This window comes from Drosophila sechellia, chromosome 3L (assembly GCF_004382195.2).
Source record: "Drosophila sechellia strain sech25 chromosome 3L, ASM438219v1, whole genome shotgun sequence".
Classification (NCBI taxonomy): Eukaryota; Metazoa; Arthropoda; class Insecta; order Diptera; family Drosophilidae; genus Drosophila; species Drosophila sechellia.
Window position 1 is genome coordinate 8,067,447 of NC_045951.1, and position 19,184 is coordinate 8,086,630.

At 43.6% G+C, this 19,184-nt stretch overlaps 1 protein-coding gene across 6 annotated transcripts in view; it reads left to right on the forward strand.

Moving 5' to 3' along the window:
• Nucleotides 1-19,184, forward strand: part of LOC6604845 (Down syndrome cell adhesion molecule-like protein Dscam2) — a 41,373-nt gene that overhangs the window by 1,385 nt on the left and 20,804 nt on the right. For all 6 annotated transcript variants that reach the window (XM_032717559.1, XM_032717560.1, XM_032717563.1 and 3 more), the window contains 6 exons: nt 6,181-6,580; nt 12,610-12,746; nt 13,088-13,209; nt 13,295-13,353; nt 18,139-18,215; nt 18,406-18,595. In XM_032717559.1, coding sequence (XP_032573450.1) covers nt 6,529-6,580; nt 12,610-12,746; nt 13,088-13,209; nt 13,295-13,353; nt 18,139-18,215; nt 18,406-18,595 — 637 coding nt within the window. In that variant the 5' untranslated portion in view covers nt 6,181-6,528. Of the gene's footprint in view, nt 1-6,180; nt 6,581-12,609; nt 12,747-13,087; nt 13,210-13,294; nt 13,354-18,138; nt 18,216-18,405; nt 18,596-19,184 lie in introns of those variants that run through there.

The following is a 19,184-nucleotide window of genomic DNA, read 5'->3' on the forward strand; positions in this document are numbered from 1 at the left end:
CTCTTCCCTCATCCCTTTTCATTCAACCCTCTTTTCGACCAGCCCAAGACACGTTTAGCAACGCTTTCACGTAGCAGTCGTCCCCTTTTCCGGTCCTCTGGTCGTTCGGTCCTCTGGTCTTCTGCTTGGCTGCTGCTGGCACTCTTGAGCTTTCTGCTAATTGCCGCTTAATTGTTTGACATTTTCCCCGTATTGTGTTGAGGGCAAATGGCATTTATTTATATTTCTTTTGTGCCGGGGCATCTGGAAGCTGGCTCCTTGCTCTCATTTCGTTACGTTACGTTTCGCATGCAAGCAATTAGCAGCGCTGCGTGCACTTCATGTACTCCACATATACGTAGGTATTACCTATATACGAGCCAAGACCGGCCGGCTAATGCAGTGAGAGAAAATGGGGTGGTGGTATGGGGACGGCCTATTGATTTTATGAACGAAAAGTGCAGGATGCCTCGTGAGCGGGAGAGAAGCTGCAACTATTTTGGACGCTGCCGCCATGACAAACTATAAATCTGTCTGTGCCGGCATATATTCACACGCTGTGTATGTTATATATGTATGTGCACATACCTATGTGTGTATACATATACCCTCGTATCTGGCATATCTGGCTTATAGTGCAGTGGCTGTGCTTTTGTTGTTGTTCTTCCTGCGCTGCACACACAAAATTTATCGATTGCCGCATACACACATGTCGCATGTTGCAGCCTCTGTGATGTGTAGTAGTAAAAATGGCTCGTATTTCATGCGTTTCACAGCGGAAGTGACCACAATGCACTCACACACACGCACGCACACACACGTGCGTAGTAGTTGTAGTAATAGTAGTAGCCGGCATCGAGTTTTGGTTTATTTAAATTTTCGGTCATCGTGGCTCTCTCTCTCTCTCTTTCTCTTTCTCATTCTCTTGCCCTCTCTCTCGCTTGGGCATTATGTATTTTCGGGTGGCCAGCGAACTGCAACAGCTGCCCGCAGTGCGTATACGCAATTTTTGAATCGACACCACGCAGCGTATGCGCAATCTTCCGGCTAAAGCACCGAAATATGAACCCATGGGGCAAATAACTTCCGGCCACCGCAGCTATTGACATTAATTAGAAGGCGGCACAAGTTTCACTTTTACACCCACCCACTCACTGATCCATCATTTTCCACAAAAGTCACGTACGATTTTTTTCCGAGCACCCAACTCAGGGAAACTTTCCTTCCTGCTTTCAACTTTAACCCAGAGAAATGTGGGGTAGAGTCTTGAGTAAAGGGGTTTTTCTTTCCATGTGCCAGGCGGGGAGGTTAAAGTTTTTCTGTAACAAATTAAGAAATCACTTTCCCCCGCATTTTCCCGCACATATGCAACAGAAATTGAGACGAGATTGTCGAGGGAAAAGCAGAAGAAGAACGAATGCCAAAGTTGCCAAATGTTGAGAAATGATATTTTGTTTGGGCCCCATATGTATATATATAATTCATACTTAAGCGAACCTCGCTGGATGTTTATTTATGCAGGAAAACATGCTTTTGATTGGCGTGTGACATTTTAAGCGGCGGGGAACTGGCATTTCAAAATTATTACTGCTGCGGGTCGACTGACTGCTCATGATTGATGTGCAGTTCTTCGGGGTGAATAGGTTCCATCCAAAGTTCCGCCGAGACACGCAAACCCGAAGAGGTCGAAGTTGATTTGATTGGCAGCCCGAAGGGGAAGTCCTTTGCAGCCACAGCCAAGATAAAAATAATTAAAAACGTCTGAAGTCGCACACTTGTGCTATTTCTGGCTCACCAAAAAAATAAAAAAAAAAATGGAGAGTAAAGAAAATATCTGCATAGCTTGATAAATTTACATTTCCCTGGCCACATCATTATTTCGGTTTGCTCAAAAATATTTTCCACTCAGGTACTCGAGCTGAGTTTTTCCTTGTTTCCCATTCGGTACATATTTTACTTAACCCAATATTCGGCTCGTTAGCCAGCAGGAAACAAAAGACCATAGTAACGGGCCCAGGAAAAATCACTGAGCAACTATGGCGCAACAACAAAAAGCCCACAGTTGCCTGTAACCGAAACGTGTTGGCATCAGCTGCTATGTGGAAAAGTTTATGACTTTAGACCCATTTTGTGTACATCCCCGCCCCCTTGGCTGAACTCAATTTTTCTGCCCGCTCGCCCCTCGAATCACGACTTACCTTGGGCCCAGCTGGAAAAGCCTGGGAAATGCCAGGCAAATCTGGCGGGACGGGGGGAAAACCCGGGAAAGAGCCTTTTTCTTTCCTCCGTCTGCTTGGCTGCTGTTTTTAAATGATTTTTATGTGCACTTCAGTGCAAGAGGCCCCCTTTTTGCGCCTCCTCTGCTTTCTATGCTGTATATGCATATATATATCTATATATATATGTATATGCATATAATTTCTTGCACAATTTTGTTGCTGGCTTTTCATTTCACAGTTTGTTATGCATTTCAGGCACTCTTTCTCTTCGTTTCGCTGGTTTTTCGCTGGTCTTGTTTGTTTGTTTGTTGCTTCATGCTTTTGCTTTATTGATTTTCCTAGTATTTTTTTAGTTTCATTTCGTTTCTATTTCCACGTCTCTGTTGTTTTTTTTTCTTGCTGAGTCTTTACTTGTTTGTTTGTTTGTTCGCGGCCAGCCGGTCGGCCAGTGTTACAATTACAATGCAACAGACGACAGCCGGCTGGCCATTACAATTCCAGCTAGATGTCCAGTGTCCCCGAGCCTCTGCATTTTCAATCCCATTGCCCATTGCCCATAGCCTCTATCCACAATCCTCTAGCCTCTGAACCTTTGTTTCGCCAGCCGAGATTCCCATGCAGAGGCCCTTTGCATTCTATTGATTTTTTGTGCCTTCGCCGGCAGCAGCAGCAGCCGCCAGAGACGCCGTAAAAAGTCATTAGCGAAGGGGTCCAAAGGGGATACGAGGGGGGCGTGGGCTAAGGGGGACGGATGGAACTCGAGTGCATAATGGCACAATTTAAATACGGCTCAGGAGAGGGCAAGAGCGGATCTGCCATGTGAATGAACCGTGAACTATGACCGGCTGTGGCAGCTTCAGCGCTTAAAGTGTTGGGTTTTCAGGTGCCGAATGCAAAAAGGGGTTAAAGTAATTGCTGCTTTAGAAAAAAGAATGCTAACAGGGGCTTAAACGGAGATAAGAGATATTCTTTAAAGGATTATGCCACATTTTAAAGTGCCTAGGAGTATGTAATGCAAATCGTAAATGTCAAAAGAATAGAAAGACTTTATTTTAAGATATAAATATGTAAGGGGTGATTGAAATATTTTTTTGCCACTTACAAATAACGAACAACTTTTTTGGGTAACCTACTTGCAACCCACTTAAAGGTAAAAGTAAGTCCCCTTGCGTCATTCCCTTCGCTGTTTCCACGTGGCTTCAGCAGGTCGCACATGTTTTCTATTTACCCACGCAAAACAATAAGCTGAAAGCCATTTGATTTTGATTTATTGACGCACGTAGCATGCGAGGGAATAGAAATAAAGGGGCGAATGGGGGCATGCAACAAGCGAAACAGACTCCAGACACGATAGAAATCGATGGCATAATGATTATCTATTAAAATAAATCACGTATTTGGCAGACGATGGCTGCCATACGGCACCAGACCAGATGAGAAAACTTCGTAGCCGGCCAAGCGTTGAAGTCTATAAATTGCACTTGTCTTGACCTCCCCATCCTCCACATCCTCATCCTTCAATGGATGGATGGGCAGCCTTCAATGCATTTCTCCGGCACAAATTGTCACAGATAGAGGGCCCAAGATCGAGGAGACAACGTTAAGTGTAATATAAATAAATCGAAGCTGACTTCAAGTGTTTAAGCCGTTGGCAAAGACGGCTAGGAAACAGTAGATCAAAGGGATGGCGTTGAAATTGGAGAAGAAGCCGCTTACAAAGGCGGCTCACAAGAGTATTCCCACTTTGATGCAATTGTGCCCCTTTTGTGATTGGGTGGCAGACAAAGTTTGCTCACCCATCGAAGTCCATTTAAATGTTTGATTAAATGTCTAGTCCTTTAGCAAATTCTTTAGAGGCAATTTGGTTTGATCTCAGCGCAGGGAACTACCAATGTGACGCCTTGAACGGTTTTGCTTGCTCGTCAACGTGGCGTATACGTGATATTGCCGTCGGTAGATTTATAGAATCATTTTCATCGTGATTGGATTATATTGACTATAATAGCAGACAGTGCAACATGCTAGTTAATGGATTTCTTATATTAAATAATAAAATTGCTTATATTAATTATTAATTATTTTTATTTATAAATAACCATTGTATTTTTTGTGCTCATTTAAGCATTTAAGCATGTAAGCGTTTAAGCATAAACTATACTTACAATTTTTTCAATAAGTATATAGTAAATTTGAAGCCTAATTTTCTTCACATTTTCTTGATTAGTTTTCTATCTCCTACTTTTTAAATGAGATTTCCGCTGGATTTAGCTTTGGGGAACTCGGTCATGCAGTGCATTGCTTACCGTCGAAAGTTGCTTAGGCCAGCGTTTTGATTTTTTGCTGTCGCAGTGCAATGCGGCGTATGCGTAATATTTATGTCTGTTAGCTTGCCGTGTGTGCGAAGAGAGTCTGTTTTGTTTGCCCGTGCCGGCAGTTGGATAGCCCAGTGCGCACATTTGCCGCATAATTGCCAAGTCATGATTTTTTACACACCAAGAAGGACGAGAGAAGAAAAATACAACAAGTAACGAAGGAAATAAACGAAGCGTTTTCAGCAGCAGCATTTTCCCCCCGTGACTTTCCCATTCATTTCCCGCCCATTTGCTAGCTGTCCAACAGCCATTGTCTGTTGTTCCATCCGTTTGCTGATGATATTCGCACTGGGCATAATTTCCATGTTGCTTAAGCGGCATTTTGTTGTTACTGCTCGTATACCCATCCATATACATCCATGTAGTCCCAGTCCAACACCCTCTGCACCCGGAAAAACGCCCCTCCCTGTACGCCACTGTGCTTTATCGTTATTGACAGTTTTATACGTTTCTTTTTTTTATCTCCATCGTATCAAGTTGTCCTGTTCCTGTCCCTTTTGCATAGTTTCAAGTTTCGGCAAATATCGTTCGCTTCCTGCTGCATTTTTTGCTGCCCTCTTTTTTCGAGTTTTTTTCTTCCCTACAATGTCCAGAAGCTTACCTTGGGGAGTCGTCTGGCTTTTGGGAAAGATCCCGTCATGGCTGGCCACAGGCAAAGTTAATGTAATGGCACCCAGGCAATACAATGTAAGGGGATTTGTCCGGATGGGGTGGTGATGTCCTGAAAGGACTGCCACACACACACGCGTGTTTTAGCATATTTTTGTCATATTTTGCATTCACGAGATACTCGTCGTCGCATCCGCACACGCAGATACTCGGCTGCAGGCTCAACTTCAGATGAGGATGTCAGCACTTCAGTGGCAACTTATGGCGCTCCAATTTCGCGCTGATGCATAATTTTTTCGCCTTCATCTTGTCGCATAAAAATGCGCTCAAAGGGGCGCAAAAGCCGAAACCCGGAAAAGGGGGAAAACTATAGGGAGTCACAGCAACACCATTCATTTTCCGGGTGCCCAGATTCAGGGAGCATAAGGGATCTTTTAAACAAAAATCCTACAAATCTGAGTTAAAATTCGAACAAATATTCAAAATACATATTTATAATTTATGAAATGTTTTTATTACATTTTAAAATTTGGCGGCAACTATAGAATATTTAGGTTCATTGAATATTTATTTAAAAGTCGGCCTTTAGAATAGAGTTATCTTAATCAAGACTGTTTATTTAATTTATCAATTATTTTTATGCGTGTTCCCAACTCTGTTGTTCCGTTTTATGAAGCTCGTGGATCCCCCCAGTGGTACAGCTGGGCGGGATGGGTTGGATGGGTGCTTTGTGAAGCTGACTTGACATGATTAATATCCCCGCTGACATGGGAATCGCAGTTGACTGACTGTCGTCAAGTGAAATCAAAAGCAAAGGCAGCGGCATTCCATAGTAACCACTTCAAGGCAGCTTAAAGCCATTTGCATGAAATGTAGAATTCTATCGGTTCCACTACATCTATAAATTACCTTCGAAAAATAAAGAATGGGAAAACTCCAAACCTATGTTGTTTTCAGTCCTTAAATTTAGATATACCAATCGTTTTATTTTTGTCTTTTAGGCGATGGATGCATGAGCATTAAAATCACTGGTAACATAAATCTCTGGCAATGCATTCGAAACTCTAATTTCCGTGGCGCGTAATTCGAAAAACAAATAAACAACAAGAACAACAATAACAAAAGCATCAGCATCAGCAGCAACAAAGTTGTGCCAGAAAACCATTAACATTTTCAGTCAGCTTCAATCAGAGCAACGCTTTTGTGGATGTGAGAAAGAAATTAAATAACCGAAACAAACAGAGCGAACGCGAACCGAAACGACAGCAATAACAAACAAATCAAGCGAAATTCGGCATTTAAAATCCAAACATAAAAAATGTAATGGAAAGCATTAGTGCTCATAAAAAATGGATTTACACAGCCTTTTTAAGGCCATCCTGATCCTATATGTCATAAGTGGTGAGTATTTCCCTTTTTCCGTTTCCATAAAACACAGAAACCTAATCGATGGACCAAGGAGGGTCAAATCTATAAGAATTTAAATTGAATAAGGCTTAAAAATGCGATATCGATGTTGTTCCAACATTTTTTTACCCTCATTACATTGTATTGCAATATAGGGTGAATGGTACCGTTTTGTAGCCAAAAAGCCATTTTTCAAAAGTCAGTAATACTAAGTTTTGTACCTACTGGTACTGGTCTCGTACTAGTCCCGCAGTCGGTAGTAGCAAAACAAAAATATGAATATCCGTTCTGGAGTTACAAGCCACAAAAAATATAAGGGGCGGTGACACGCCCACAATTTTTGGTATCATATAAGATATGGCCAAGTGTAACCCAATGCAAAAAACAGAAACAAAATATCTCTCTCCGTTTTGATGTTATAGATTTTGACCACAAAAAGGTACCATTCCGCATTTAGTGCATTTCCTTGCCCGCAAAAGTATGCAATTAAATTTGCCACATAAGCGCAAGGAACAAGGATTCTCGAAAGGGGTTGTGTGGTTGGTCGGTGCTGTGGAATTGAAAAGCGAAAAGCATTTCAATTAACGCAACGCCATATAGGTGCATATACATATGCACATATATCGCCGTTAATGAGCGACTGCCGCCTCAACTTTCGCGGGTAGACAAAAGGCTGGTTGCGAAGTTGCGGAGTTTGTGCCATAAAACTGAATTATTGAAAGGCACACGTTTCACTTTTGTTTTTGTTTGTGTTGCGTTTGCGGGGCGCTCAAAGAAACGGAGTCAACAGCGAAACTTTGCAGGCCAGGACATCGGAGGACAAGCAACAGCAGGAGTCACAGGCGCAGCCACAGCAGCAGTAGCAGGAGCGCCATTTATTAAACTTTCTGCCGTTGGCGTGGCTCGACACTTCAAGCCATACACACACGCACACAAAAGAAGGAGCCCCTAAACCCCCACGGAACCCACTCACCCATACACTCGTGGCAGCCATACGAAACAGGCTGGATCAAATGTTAATTGCAGTTTTCGAGCCATAATTAGAGATCCTCATTGTCTAATGTGTCACGGCATTTAGCAACCGAATCCGTCTGCCGGGGAAAAGCAAAAAGCTGCGGACAGGAGCAACTAACCCGGGACTCAACAATACACAACTCTCGAGGAGTGCAAGAAGTTTTCCAGCAGCTGAGCACTCAGGGAAAAAGTTTGAGAAAGAAAAACCATGTCATAGAAAATACTGTTTTAAAGTCTATAATTTTCCCATTATTTTCGAATTTTTAAAACCAGTTTCGTGAGCTTAATTTCTTTTAATCATCTAAAGCATTTTTTATAGCTTAAATTTTGTCGTGAGACTTTACATGGGGGTATGTAAAATTTCTATAAATTTTATTCATATAACTGAGTCTTGAATATGCATAAGCCTTGAATAAATACTCAGGTGCGGAGTAGCACCCGGCAGGTGGGCAAAGCTCAACGTGGCACAGCAAGAAAGCCAGCCAAGAATCCCCTGGCTTTTTGGCTAAGATAGCCCTTTCGAGGAGATTGCTTACTTCCCGCAAAGTCCGCCCCTGGGAGCTGCTGCCTCTGTTTATGGCTCCTGCTGCAGTCCAACCGCTCCTCCTCCCACCAAGTTCAACAACACGCCCTCGAAATGTGAATGACCTCGAATGTCACGTTTGCTAAGCGCATGAAAGCAGTGGGTTGGTTTATGGTGGGTGGTGCTCCTCCTCCTCCTCCTCCGGCTCCTTTTGGCAGTTCGTCACATCGCAGCACAGTACAGCACAGCAGGAGGGCCAAGATTATGCAGCTTCTGGCTCCTGACTGCTCACTGCTATTTTATGAAACAAAAACAAGCCCCAAAGAACCAAAGAACTAAAGCCAAGGCAGGCGGGTGGCTTTTGTGTGGACCTGGCAACATTGTCTAAGGAGCAGACCGGGCTTAAGTCCAAAGCATGCAGAGCATAATCAGCTTCATCATCAGTAGGAGCGGCAGAAAAAGCAAAAGCAGCAACAGCAGCAGCAGCAACAAGCAGCAACAACACGCAGCAAGCGAAGAAAGGCCTTTACTGTCACAGTCAGCAGCAACATCATCGGATTCAACCAGCAGCAGCAACATCAGCCCGCAGCTTAGCTATGGATGGAATACAAAGCGGCGGGAAAAGGTCGACAAGGATGACGAGGACATGGTCGAAGATATGGACTGGCTGGGAGGGTGGTCACAGAGTCGTTGATCTTTTGCTGATAACTTTGGCTTCTCGAGGAAAAACACTCGTCGAGGAAGTGTTGCGGGCACAAAAGGCCGGCATAAAACATGCTCAAAACCACCACCACTCACAGCCAGGCAACGCAGCTTAATTATTTTCGCACAAAAATGCTGCTGCAAAATGCTGGGTAAATGCAGGATTGAATAATGAGATTGCCTCGGCCAGATACAATTCGGGTTTAAAACATTCAAGCTTTCAATTTGAGCTATTTTCCTGTTTTTCAGCTTGTTTAGTCAAAGCAAGTCAAGTTGGAGCTGAAAGCCCCGGCTGGTGTGCGCCCTACGTGCCCTGACCTAAGCAAATACACTTTACACTCAGCCCGGATCCGGGTGCACACACATCCACAGCCACATCCACATCCTCATCCGTGGAGTATTCCGCTTTGTTGCGCACCCAGACAGATGAAGATTTCGCTTCGACATCGCATTAGTCGGGGCTTTTAAGCAGAAAAATGCGTGCACTTGAGGGCCACCTCCTGAAAGCACGGAACACTCGGAGCAGCCGGAATACCAAGGAATAGCGGAATACACTGAGTCCCCAAAAGCAAACGCCCTCCATCGCTCATCCGCCCTGTTTCCCTGATCCGTTTTCTACTTTAAATATCAAACGGTGCCTACTTTTTCTAAACCATTATACCATAAGGCAATTTTCAACATGTGAAACCATTCGTGTCGTTTTATAACTTCAGATATTACAAACATTTAAAAAACATTTAATTTATGTAAAACGTAGTCTTTTCTCTATATTCTGTCACTTTGCAGACGCATTTTCCGCGGGAAATCTTACAAATATTTCCGAAAAATCCCGTGAAAGTGTAAATAAGAGCACGACGGTATATATTGTTACATTTGTATTTTTCTGCCATTTTCCGCGACCCCAAAACAAACAGCACAAGATATAGATAGTATGTATATATATGGTATGTATATAGATTTAGGGGCAGCGAAGACAAGTTTCCTACGCTCACGGCATATGCAAATCAGCTTTAATGTTACTGCTCTTGTTGCTCGGCAATTTTCTTCTTTGCTGTCGCGAAATTGCGTTTTCATTTAAATGGCGTGCGGGAAAAGTTTTTCTGATTTAGTGAGCGCTTTGAAGCAAGCGGCAACTGGAAACTGGCAACTTCATTATTATTTGCAGACACTTTTCGAAAAGATTTTTCCGCTCGCTTTGTTCCGGCGAAGAAAACGTAATGTGAATTTAAATCTCCATTCCATGGTTTTGCTTTTTTGTTTTCCAAATCCCCTGGATATTCTTCGTAATTAAGCACGGCTACACTGTCACACCAAAAGTTTACCAAATAAAAAAAAATAATCCAAAATAATTATGATAATAACTCATAAAAGCTGTAAAGGAGAAACTTTCAGATTGAATATATAAATTTATAAATTTTGAAACACGATTTTATAAAATTTCCTTTTTCTTCGTTGCACATTTTTTTTCAGTGCATCTTTGTAGTCGCCGTCGAGTGTGAGCTGAATCTTTTCCTCCCGCTGCTCATTTGCATTTTGTCAGCTCGGCTGTCAGTGGTCCTCCACTGCTGTTTTCCGCTCCTCTGTTTGCCAGCTTTTCTTTTACCATTTTCCATCTCCTTCGCAGCGGACCCATTCATTTCCTTTTACCAGCTCAGCTTCACGGCAATTTTTAATGATCCGTGATAATGATGCAGGCTGCCGCTGGCAGTGCTAGTTTCATTTAGTTTTCCATTCTCCAGCTTCTACGGCATCTCCAGCGCGCTTCTTTGGCCCGTAATTGATTTTAGCCCGGGAAATGTGCTCGGCACTTACATTAATAAGCCCCGCTTCCACAGAAGCTTCCTTGATTGACGCGGCTGACAAATCGAATCGAGTGCTCACGACTTCCGAGGCCATCGCAAATGGACGCCATGGATGCCGGCCATTGTCCAGCAGGAACGCTCGCATTGAAATGTGGGACACTTTGATGACAGTTTTGCGAGTGGCGAAGTGCTCTAATTAGCTTCAACTTGTCCCGGGCCTAAGACAAAGTTTTAATTGAAATCCTACCTGCAAATCTCCCACATACACAAGCGCACACGCTTCACAATTACAACGGATAGAAGAATGCTCGAAAAAAGCACCACTCTTCGGATGGATAATTAAATTTTCATTAGACCGTGTCTGGCGGAGCAAAGTTTGGTGGGGGGTGGTTGGGTGGTTGGATGGTTGGGGGGCGAAACTTTATCTTAAGTGACTTAAAAACTAAAACTGCAAATTTAATGTGCTCCCCCGTCGTCGTCATGTGGCAACCGCTGCAACTTGCGGCAAACACTTTTTACTTTCCGCAAACATTTTGCTTTTCTTTTTCCAGTCAGCTTTTCTATTTTTTCCCCCATTTCTCCCGCCTCCTTTTGCGGCGCATTTCCTTTGGGCATTGCAGTTGACAGCGTGTTGCCAGGAGAAGGAAAACCAGGACGACTGGGACACCAGAGGGGGGATCCTGCAAAGGCAGGCGCAGGGTTGGTGGGTAGCGGTGGGCTACCGCAACGAAAGTGGCACAAACTTTGCAACACTTTGGGGCATGCAACCGGGCCCAAGGAGCTCGGACGTCGTTATCTGCCGCCTAATGCCTTTTTGACAAAACAATTTTTCATATTATTGCTCTAGTGCGGCGTTGCTGGGGCTGAAAATTGCTTACAAATTTAGTGTTGCATACTTTGCGGCTGCTGCTGTTGAAAGTGCCACAAGGAACAGTGCTCCTTGCCAAGTCCTGTGGCCTGGCCATGCGACTGGGACTCCACTCGGGGCCAACTGCCAAAAAGGGATTTTTGAAGTGACAGAATGTGATAGAAAGATCTCCGGGAAAACCAGCATTTGCAACAATACCACAGCACTCGTAAAAAAGTGGCCAACCATTATCATAGTAAAATTGTTGAATTAGTTGTATGTTTCAGAATGTTAAAATTATTAAATTTTAGTTAGTTAATCCTGAAATTTATTAATAATGAAAAAGGTGGTAATGTTTGGTAATAGCACAAGAGTAAAGCGTGTGACTTCTGCTTTTGGACACTTTATTCCCCTGAGACTCCAGCATTAGCTTTCCCTCATGAAGAACGAAACGATTACACTTTAGAGAAATATTTACAGTAAAAGTAATTTGAACTGAAGAATTTTCCACACAAAATTTCCCACTCCCAAGACGATGTCCTAGTGTACAGGACACGGAGAAGGTCCTTCTCCCTAAATTATTCATGTGTCATAGCCAGCTCAGTCGGTGCACATGAATTTCTGGTTATTTTCTGGACAGGAGACAACGCCTTAACGTGTCCGGCCGCACAGCTCCTGTCCCGCAGACCCCGAATGAATAATGAATAATAAATAAGACATAAAAGCCGCATCACAGCCACATTTTAAAGCACGGCCGAAAATTATGCAATGCTCAGCGCCGCCTGGTGAAGCAATTAGAGCCCGGCTTTTGTGGCCGGCGACCGCAACAATGGCCGGCAGGTAAAAAGCAATTGTCTCCGCAGCATCCTTTGTTGTGGGCCAACGGCACTCACGACGCCTCATTAAAATTTAGGCCAAGTCATCCAGCCCACTCAGGCGGAATTGTCCGGGAAAAAGCCAAAGCCAAAGCCGAAAGCCACTGGCATGCTTGCTACTTAATTTTTTGGGAGCTGGGCGTTGCAAAGTTGGCTGGTCTAACAAAAATTGAAATTAACTTTGGGCCGAACACACAGAATGCCACCATTTAATTAAAATTTTAAATTTCACCGAATTTCCTTACTTTCTTCTCTTGCAGCCGAGACCAGCCAGTTTGTAAATGGACTGGATCTACAGGGACCGATTTTTCTCCACGAGCCACCGCATCGCGTCGAGTTCTCCAACAATTCGGGCGGACTCATAGAATGCTCCGGGCATGGAAGTCCCCCGCCGGAGGTGAGAACTCCTCCTTCTACCTTCTCCTCTTCCTTGTCCTTTTCCATTTCCAACTTGGCTCCATTCCTTCTTATTTCATTCCTCGCCTCCATTTAATATTGCTGTTTAATTATGCATGGCTGTGCGGCATTTGGCGCTGCCTCTGCTCATTTCCAAGTTAATTGACTGGCCAACAAACAAATGCTAAACGCTGCCGAAAGAACACTCAGCGAAATTATACATACATTATATACAATTACACACACATATATTTTTTGTACTGTACCTGCATATTAGTTATGATCATATCCTCCTGCTTAAAATTTTCCGAATTAAATTTTTGGTGTGTTTTCTTTGTCCAGGTGGAGTGGACCCCCATCCCGCCGCAGCAGGACATGGTGTTCCAGCTCTCCAACGGCAGCATGATGTTCTATCCCTTTACGGCCGAGAAGTACCGCCACGAGGCGCATGCCACCGTCTACAGGTGAGATTGCTGGGATCGAGTCGGATCGGATCCAACTCCGCCCATCCCGGATTGATTGTTAATCCTTTGTCCTTTAAACCGGCAGATGCAAACTGCGCAATTTGGTGGGCACCGTGCTCAGCCGAGAGGTTCACGTGCGCGGCGGTAAGTTGAAATAAATTTTAATTAATTTACGTAAAACACGACCGGCGGGCGAGTGAGAGGCGCAAAAAAAGAGAAAACAGAAAAAAACACTGGGAATTTATAGCCACCGAGTTGATTTGTGCTGACGAAGTGAGTTTGGCTTTCGGCGCTGTCGTTGTTGTTGTGGTTGTCGAAAACTTTGGCCTAATTGGAAAGTTTTTCGTTGGAGTTTTTCCCATGGACGCCCAACTTCGCCGCCCCTGTATTCCCAATCCCAATCCCGATTCCGGCTGACATCCCCCCCATCGCATTTCATCCAGCAAAAGCCTAAAAGCAGGCAACGCAAGTTTTAATTACTATTGCTGCCGGCAAATGCTGTCGGCCAGGCGCCATCCCTATGCCCTTCCTCCGCGTCCTCATCCGGATCCCCATCCATTATCCCCTCGAAGCCACCAGTTCCTACCAAATGCCATCCAAGCCAAGCGGAAAAAAATGGTATGCTCCGCGCTAATTTGGCGCCTCAGTGTGTGAGAATTGACTGCGGCGAAAAATACCCTAATGGCTGCAGGATACTTGGAGTTGTTCATGAAGTTGAAAAAAAGATGTTTCAAAAGTAAAGTTAATAACTTTCCAACAAATAATAAACTAAGCATCCAAATACTAACTTCCTTTAAAAACTTTAAAGAGTACATAAACTATTTAATATTAAGCCACTCAGCTTAAGCCCTCTTCTTAAAGAGTATTGGCTAGTCGCCCAAAGCAGTCGTACCATCAATCTAGCAACCGCTTGGCCAGAATATTCAATATTAATTTTATACCCAGACCAAAAAAGGCGCCTAACTGCTCCGAAAAACTTTCTCATTCTTTCGCTAAACTGCATTAATGAACTGAAACTTGGACATCGCCGTCTTGCGAGGCAATCATTTTGATTGCCATCACATGTCGCATAGATTTTGCGGCTCATTGGTAACAACCACTTGGCCCAAAAGGACGGATGAAGCACGGCACGGGGCTGGGCAATAACAATTAGCAATGACCATAACAGATATGCCATATAAATGGGTTTCGGGACTTGCCCGCAGAGCAAAGGCTAATCCGCAAAGGGTCCACTTGAGTTTTGGGCTGGCGTTTAATTAACGGCAGGGGAAAAAATGGAGAAGACCACGGGAAGTCAGTTCAAAGCGAAACAAATGGCACAAAGTCGCAACCGCAAGGATCTCAGATGGAGTCGGAACGCCCACGCATAGGTACATATATATGTACCTTATATATATGCACCAGATACTAGACCATGCGTAGCCTTTTGTCCATGCAAAGTTCCAACGTCCGGTGGCCATTATTCAACAGCTAACTCAACGTTACGTATACGCCATGTCCTCCGGCTTATTTTATTTGCGGTCTCCCTGGGCATTTTTTGGCCAGGCTCCTGTGCCTGGGGCCCTTCTCCTCTGTACTTTCTCGTCTCTTTGTTTCCGTTTGGTTTTTATGTGCGCCAGAAATTGTTTCCCCCCCTCCGGTGCCGAAATTCGTGGCGAGAGCTTTCCGCTTGAACAATTTGACAGCGCGTAGATTTGGCGCAAAACGTTTTGCCTAATTTGCAAAAGTTCTCGCAGAAATCTGCGATCTCTGCTGGCCAGTAATTCAGTTGCTAATGTGAGCATTTTGGCCTGAAGTCGTCGTCGTCGTCTTTAATTGGCAGCGCTTAGTTTGATGCGGGGTCTTTGGAGCTCGGAGCTGGAGGAACTCGAAGAATAACTTGGGGAAGCCAGAAACCAGAACTTGGAGGGACTTTGCTAAGTGCGCGTAATTAGCGCAACTTTGCAGCGGAGAAAAAACCCTTGACAAATTCCCTCCATATATATTCAAGTCAAACTTAAACGCAATTGCTGGCATTTGGTTTTGTCAGGCCGCAGGACATCCACAACCCACAACATCCCACATCCCATCCAAAGCAGGGCACAACTTCTGCTGACAGTGATGAATGATGCTGGGAGCCACAAAGTTGCCGCAGCCACGACTTTTCAGCGCTGACTTTTCCTGCACTTTTGCATTTCATCAAACAAAGCACACGGTTGGAGGGGGCGGGTTGAGGTTGGCTCTGCCCTTTAGATAGACGACCATGCATAGGTATACTAGGTACTAGGTGCCCACATCAGCCATACAAAGCGCATATAGAGAAGTCCTTGGCACATCCTTGCAAGATTCTGAGCAAAGTTTGTGATTGAGCTAGGAAAGTTTGCCAGTCGACTGCCGCTGGCTGCTTGTGTATGAAACCTGCGTAATTTGTTTCTAATTAGTTGAATGCACATTGTTGAGGATGCTCCTCCACCTAAGTTCTCCGCCAATTCCCCCCACGAACGGCAACATTATACGTAGCTTACAGAGTTTTGCATGTGGAAACTTTTCATTTTCGAATGGGAAAAAAGGAACTGATTATTCAAGTTTTTCCCTTTGCTTTTCCTGTCACATACATTTATTAACATTGCATTTCTATTTCGGGAAATTCATGTTGAAGTGCTGTCGAAGCTCATCATCTAATTGGCAGTGATATGTAAAATTATTATTTTACATCATAAACGTGTGCTAATGATTTGAAAATTGAGAGAATGTGCAAAAAGTTATTTTTTTTAACTAGCGTATCAAATTTAAACGTGGATTCGTTTCAAATGATTTTAGGAATTCCATAGCTTTCATATTAATTAGTTGGTTGTTATGCTCTTGAAATGTGGATATGTATAAACTATTTATTATTATGTTTTTCACTGCCACATGGATAAAGCGATTGGAATCAAATCAAAATTGAATAGTTAGTTGAGAGAAATGCGGACAATAACTGCAAATCAGCGAAGACTGGCATACCAAAAGCATCTTTCCGGCACGCACATCATAAACATAAATTTCCCACCCACCCAAAACTGCAGGGAGTTTCCCCTCCCCCCTCGGCAGAAAAACTTTGCCACACACAAAACAAAGCGGAAATGAATTTCCGCACAAAATCCGAGTGCAGCGAATGTCGCCCGCTCTCTCTCTCTCTTTTTGTGGACTTACTTTGTGCGGCGACTATAAACTTAGCTTTCATATTTACTTTCCTGCCCAGCTGTCCTGTTCCTGTCCTGGTCCTGTCTGCTCCCCTTTTTTATTTTGGATAACCCCACTAAAACGCCCCTCCGACAATATTGTTGTGCGCCCCTGTCCTTCAGTTGCGCCATTTCCATGCAAAATGCAACATGAAAGTTGGAAAAACTTCTGCCTTGCTGAAAATAGAAAGCTATGCACCCACCAAAAAAATAAAAATGAAAAAAGAAAAGAAAATCCAACAAAAATGGAAGGAAGTGCACAAAAAATTGGTCGCTTGTTCGGGAGTCTGGCAATGCAAATAATGAAGATACAAAAACAAAATTGTACTAAACTACACAGAGCGGCCAGAGGAATTATAATAAAATGTTGTCACAAAGTTTTTTCAGTCACTCCTAGACCACGAACAACAACAACAACAACAGCAGGGCAGAAAGCAAACAATAACAACAACTTTTCAAATTAAACTTTTATCCGATTTTAGCATATTAAAGTTGGCAAACAAACGGCGAACCAGAAAAACTCGAGCGTGATCAACATTTGCGAGCGGTTTCAGTGGGCCAAGTTTTCGGCCCTGTTTTTGGTAAATGCCGCTGGCGAGCGGACCTAATCTATTTAAGATTAGCCCTCGAAGGGGATTCCCCGATGCGGGCCAACACTGGAACGCACTTTACGCAAGCCAGCTGGCAATTGCCTTTGTCCGTCTTAATTAATTTGCCAACTGCCAGTGGCAACTAGACTAAGGGCTAAGCTTTTAGCCAAAAAGTGCAAGGCGTTTGGTCACCGGCACAGTGGTCGAAGGTTAGCGAAAGTCTGCAGGTATTTTCTAATTTTATTCTCAGTCTATAAATAGCGGAAATGGGAATGGTAAATGTGGTCATTTGTAAAACAGCTATATTTTTTGTACTTAAATATTTTTTGTGAGATATGTAAAGATGTTAAGACTGAAATAATTCCGTAAAAGAACCTTAAATTTAAAATTTAAAAATGTTTTAATTTGTTAAATAATCCTTATATCTGTGCTAAATATCTTTTATTATTTTTAATCCTATACTTGTACCTTCATCATATTTTGAATGCCATTTCTCTCAACCCTTTAACCACTGTGAACTTCTGTCATTGCCAGGATCCTTGTCATTCTTAATTTAGCGCGCAGCTCGCACAGCGAAAAAATCTTTAACTCAAATTGCCAAATCCAATTTTTTAACGGCCTTGTCATACGCCCACCTTCCCCCACCAACGTGCCACCCCCTTCGGCGCCCACCGAACTGAACCACCTTCGTCTGGCTGACAAACGGCAACACTTTTGTAAAGTGTCACAATGTGTTGGACATGTTAGGGCAGACGGGCTTTGTTTTTCCGCTTTTCCGTTTTCATTCTGTGACGGCAAACTGGGGGAATGACTGAACTTAATGTGGCACATATTTCGGCTGTCGCAGCCAAGCGGATCCCTTTTTTTATGCGGTCCTGCCGCATTAAAAATTAAAACTCGCACAAACACACACAATACAGGAGCCAAAATGCAAGGTCCTTTGGCTAATAAAAACAAAATGCCAACGTCGGCGAGTGGGAGGTAAACATAATTGTTTCGGTTTGTTCCTTGAACTCAACGTGCCGCAGTATACCACGCCACGTACCACGTCGCGTATACGTAATATTTCAGTCACTCGGCAGCATTACCCTAAAAAGCCAAAGCCATTTGCATAAAGTATGCTTTTTAATTCGTTACAGTCGTCAACCAGAAGTACGCGGTCCAGGTGCACGATGAATACGTGATGACGGGCAACACGGCGGTGCTGAAATGCCAGGTAAGTGCATCCACATCCATCATCCGTTGTCACCACGAGGAACTCAAGCCATCTCCCCGTGGGCCACTTTCGCTTGGCCAAAAAATTCACTTAACCCACAAATCTCGTTATACGAACCAAAAACATGGCTTGCTCATCAAATTTGCTTATCTCACACCCGCAATCCGAATGTGTGTGTTTATTATCACAGGTGCCCAGCTACATGTCGGAATTCGTATTGGTCACCGCCTGGGTGCAGGACACCGGCATGCATCTGTATCCGAACACGGACATCGGTGGCAAATACACGGTGCTATCGAACGGCGAATTGTACATAAATAATGCGGGACCCAATGATGCGTACAAAAGCTACACATGCCGCACTGTAAATAGACTGACAGGTACGTGATAATCGCATTTCCAGCTTAATCGTCCATCTGGGCGATGCATGAGTTGCTCCCGAATCCGGGGACTTTGGACACTGGACTCCGTGCGCCGTGACTCCGGATCCGTGCGGATTCGTTCGGATTGTTGGCTCAGTTGGCGGGGCAGCTATAATTAAGTTGTATAAATAACCAATGAGGGCGATGTGTGTGTGTGTGTGTGCCACGACAATTAAGCAGTTTTTTTCTTGTGAAATTTCAGAATTTTTCATTCCTGAAACCAAAGCCTCTTACGTTCGTGGGTTGTTTAAACTTACCGAGCTTACTGACCAACATAAACATTCAATTTTTTATTTTGTTGCTGAGTTTACAAACACCTTATGAGTTCTTTCATTTTTGTTGCAGCATATGGGTCATGTTAAATTGAAAAGATCTAAGGAACGGCTTATTTAAAAAAAAGAACGAAACTCCATATTTTTGCTTTGATATATCAGATCGTTTGATAGAAAGTGTAGTTTTGGAATCAACTGAAGGTAAAAAGTGTTAACCCACATTTCCTTTGGGCTCCTTTAGAGGGCAAACTCTTTATTGTTGGGAAAATATGCTC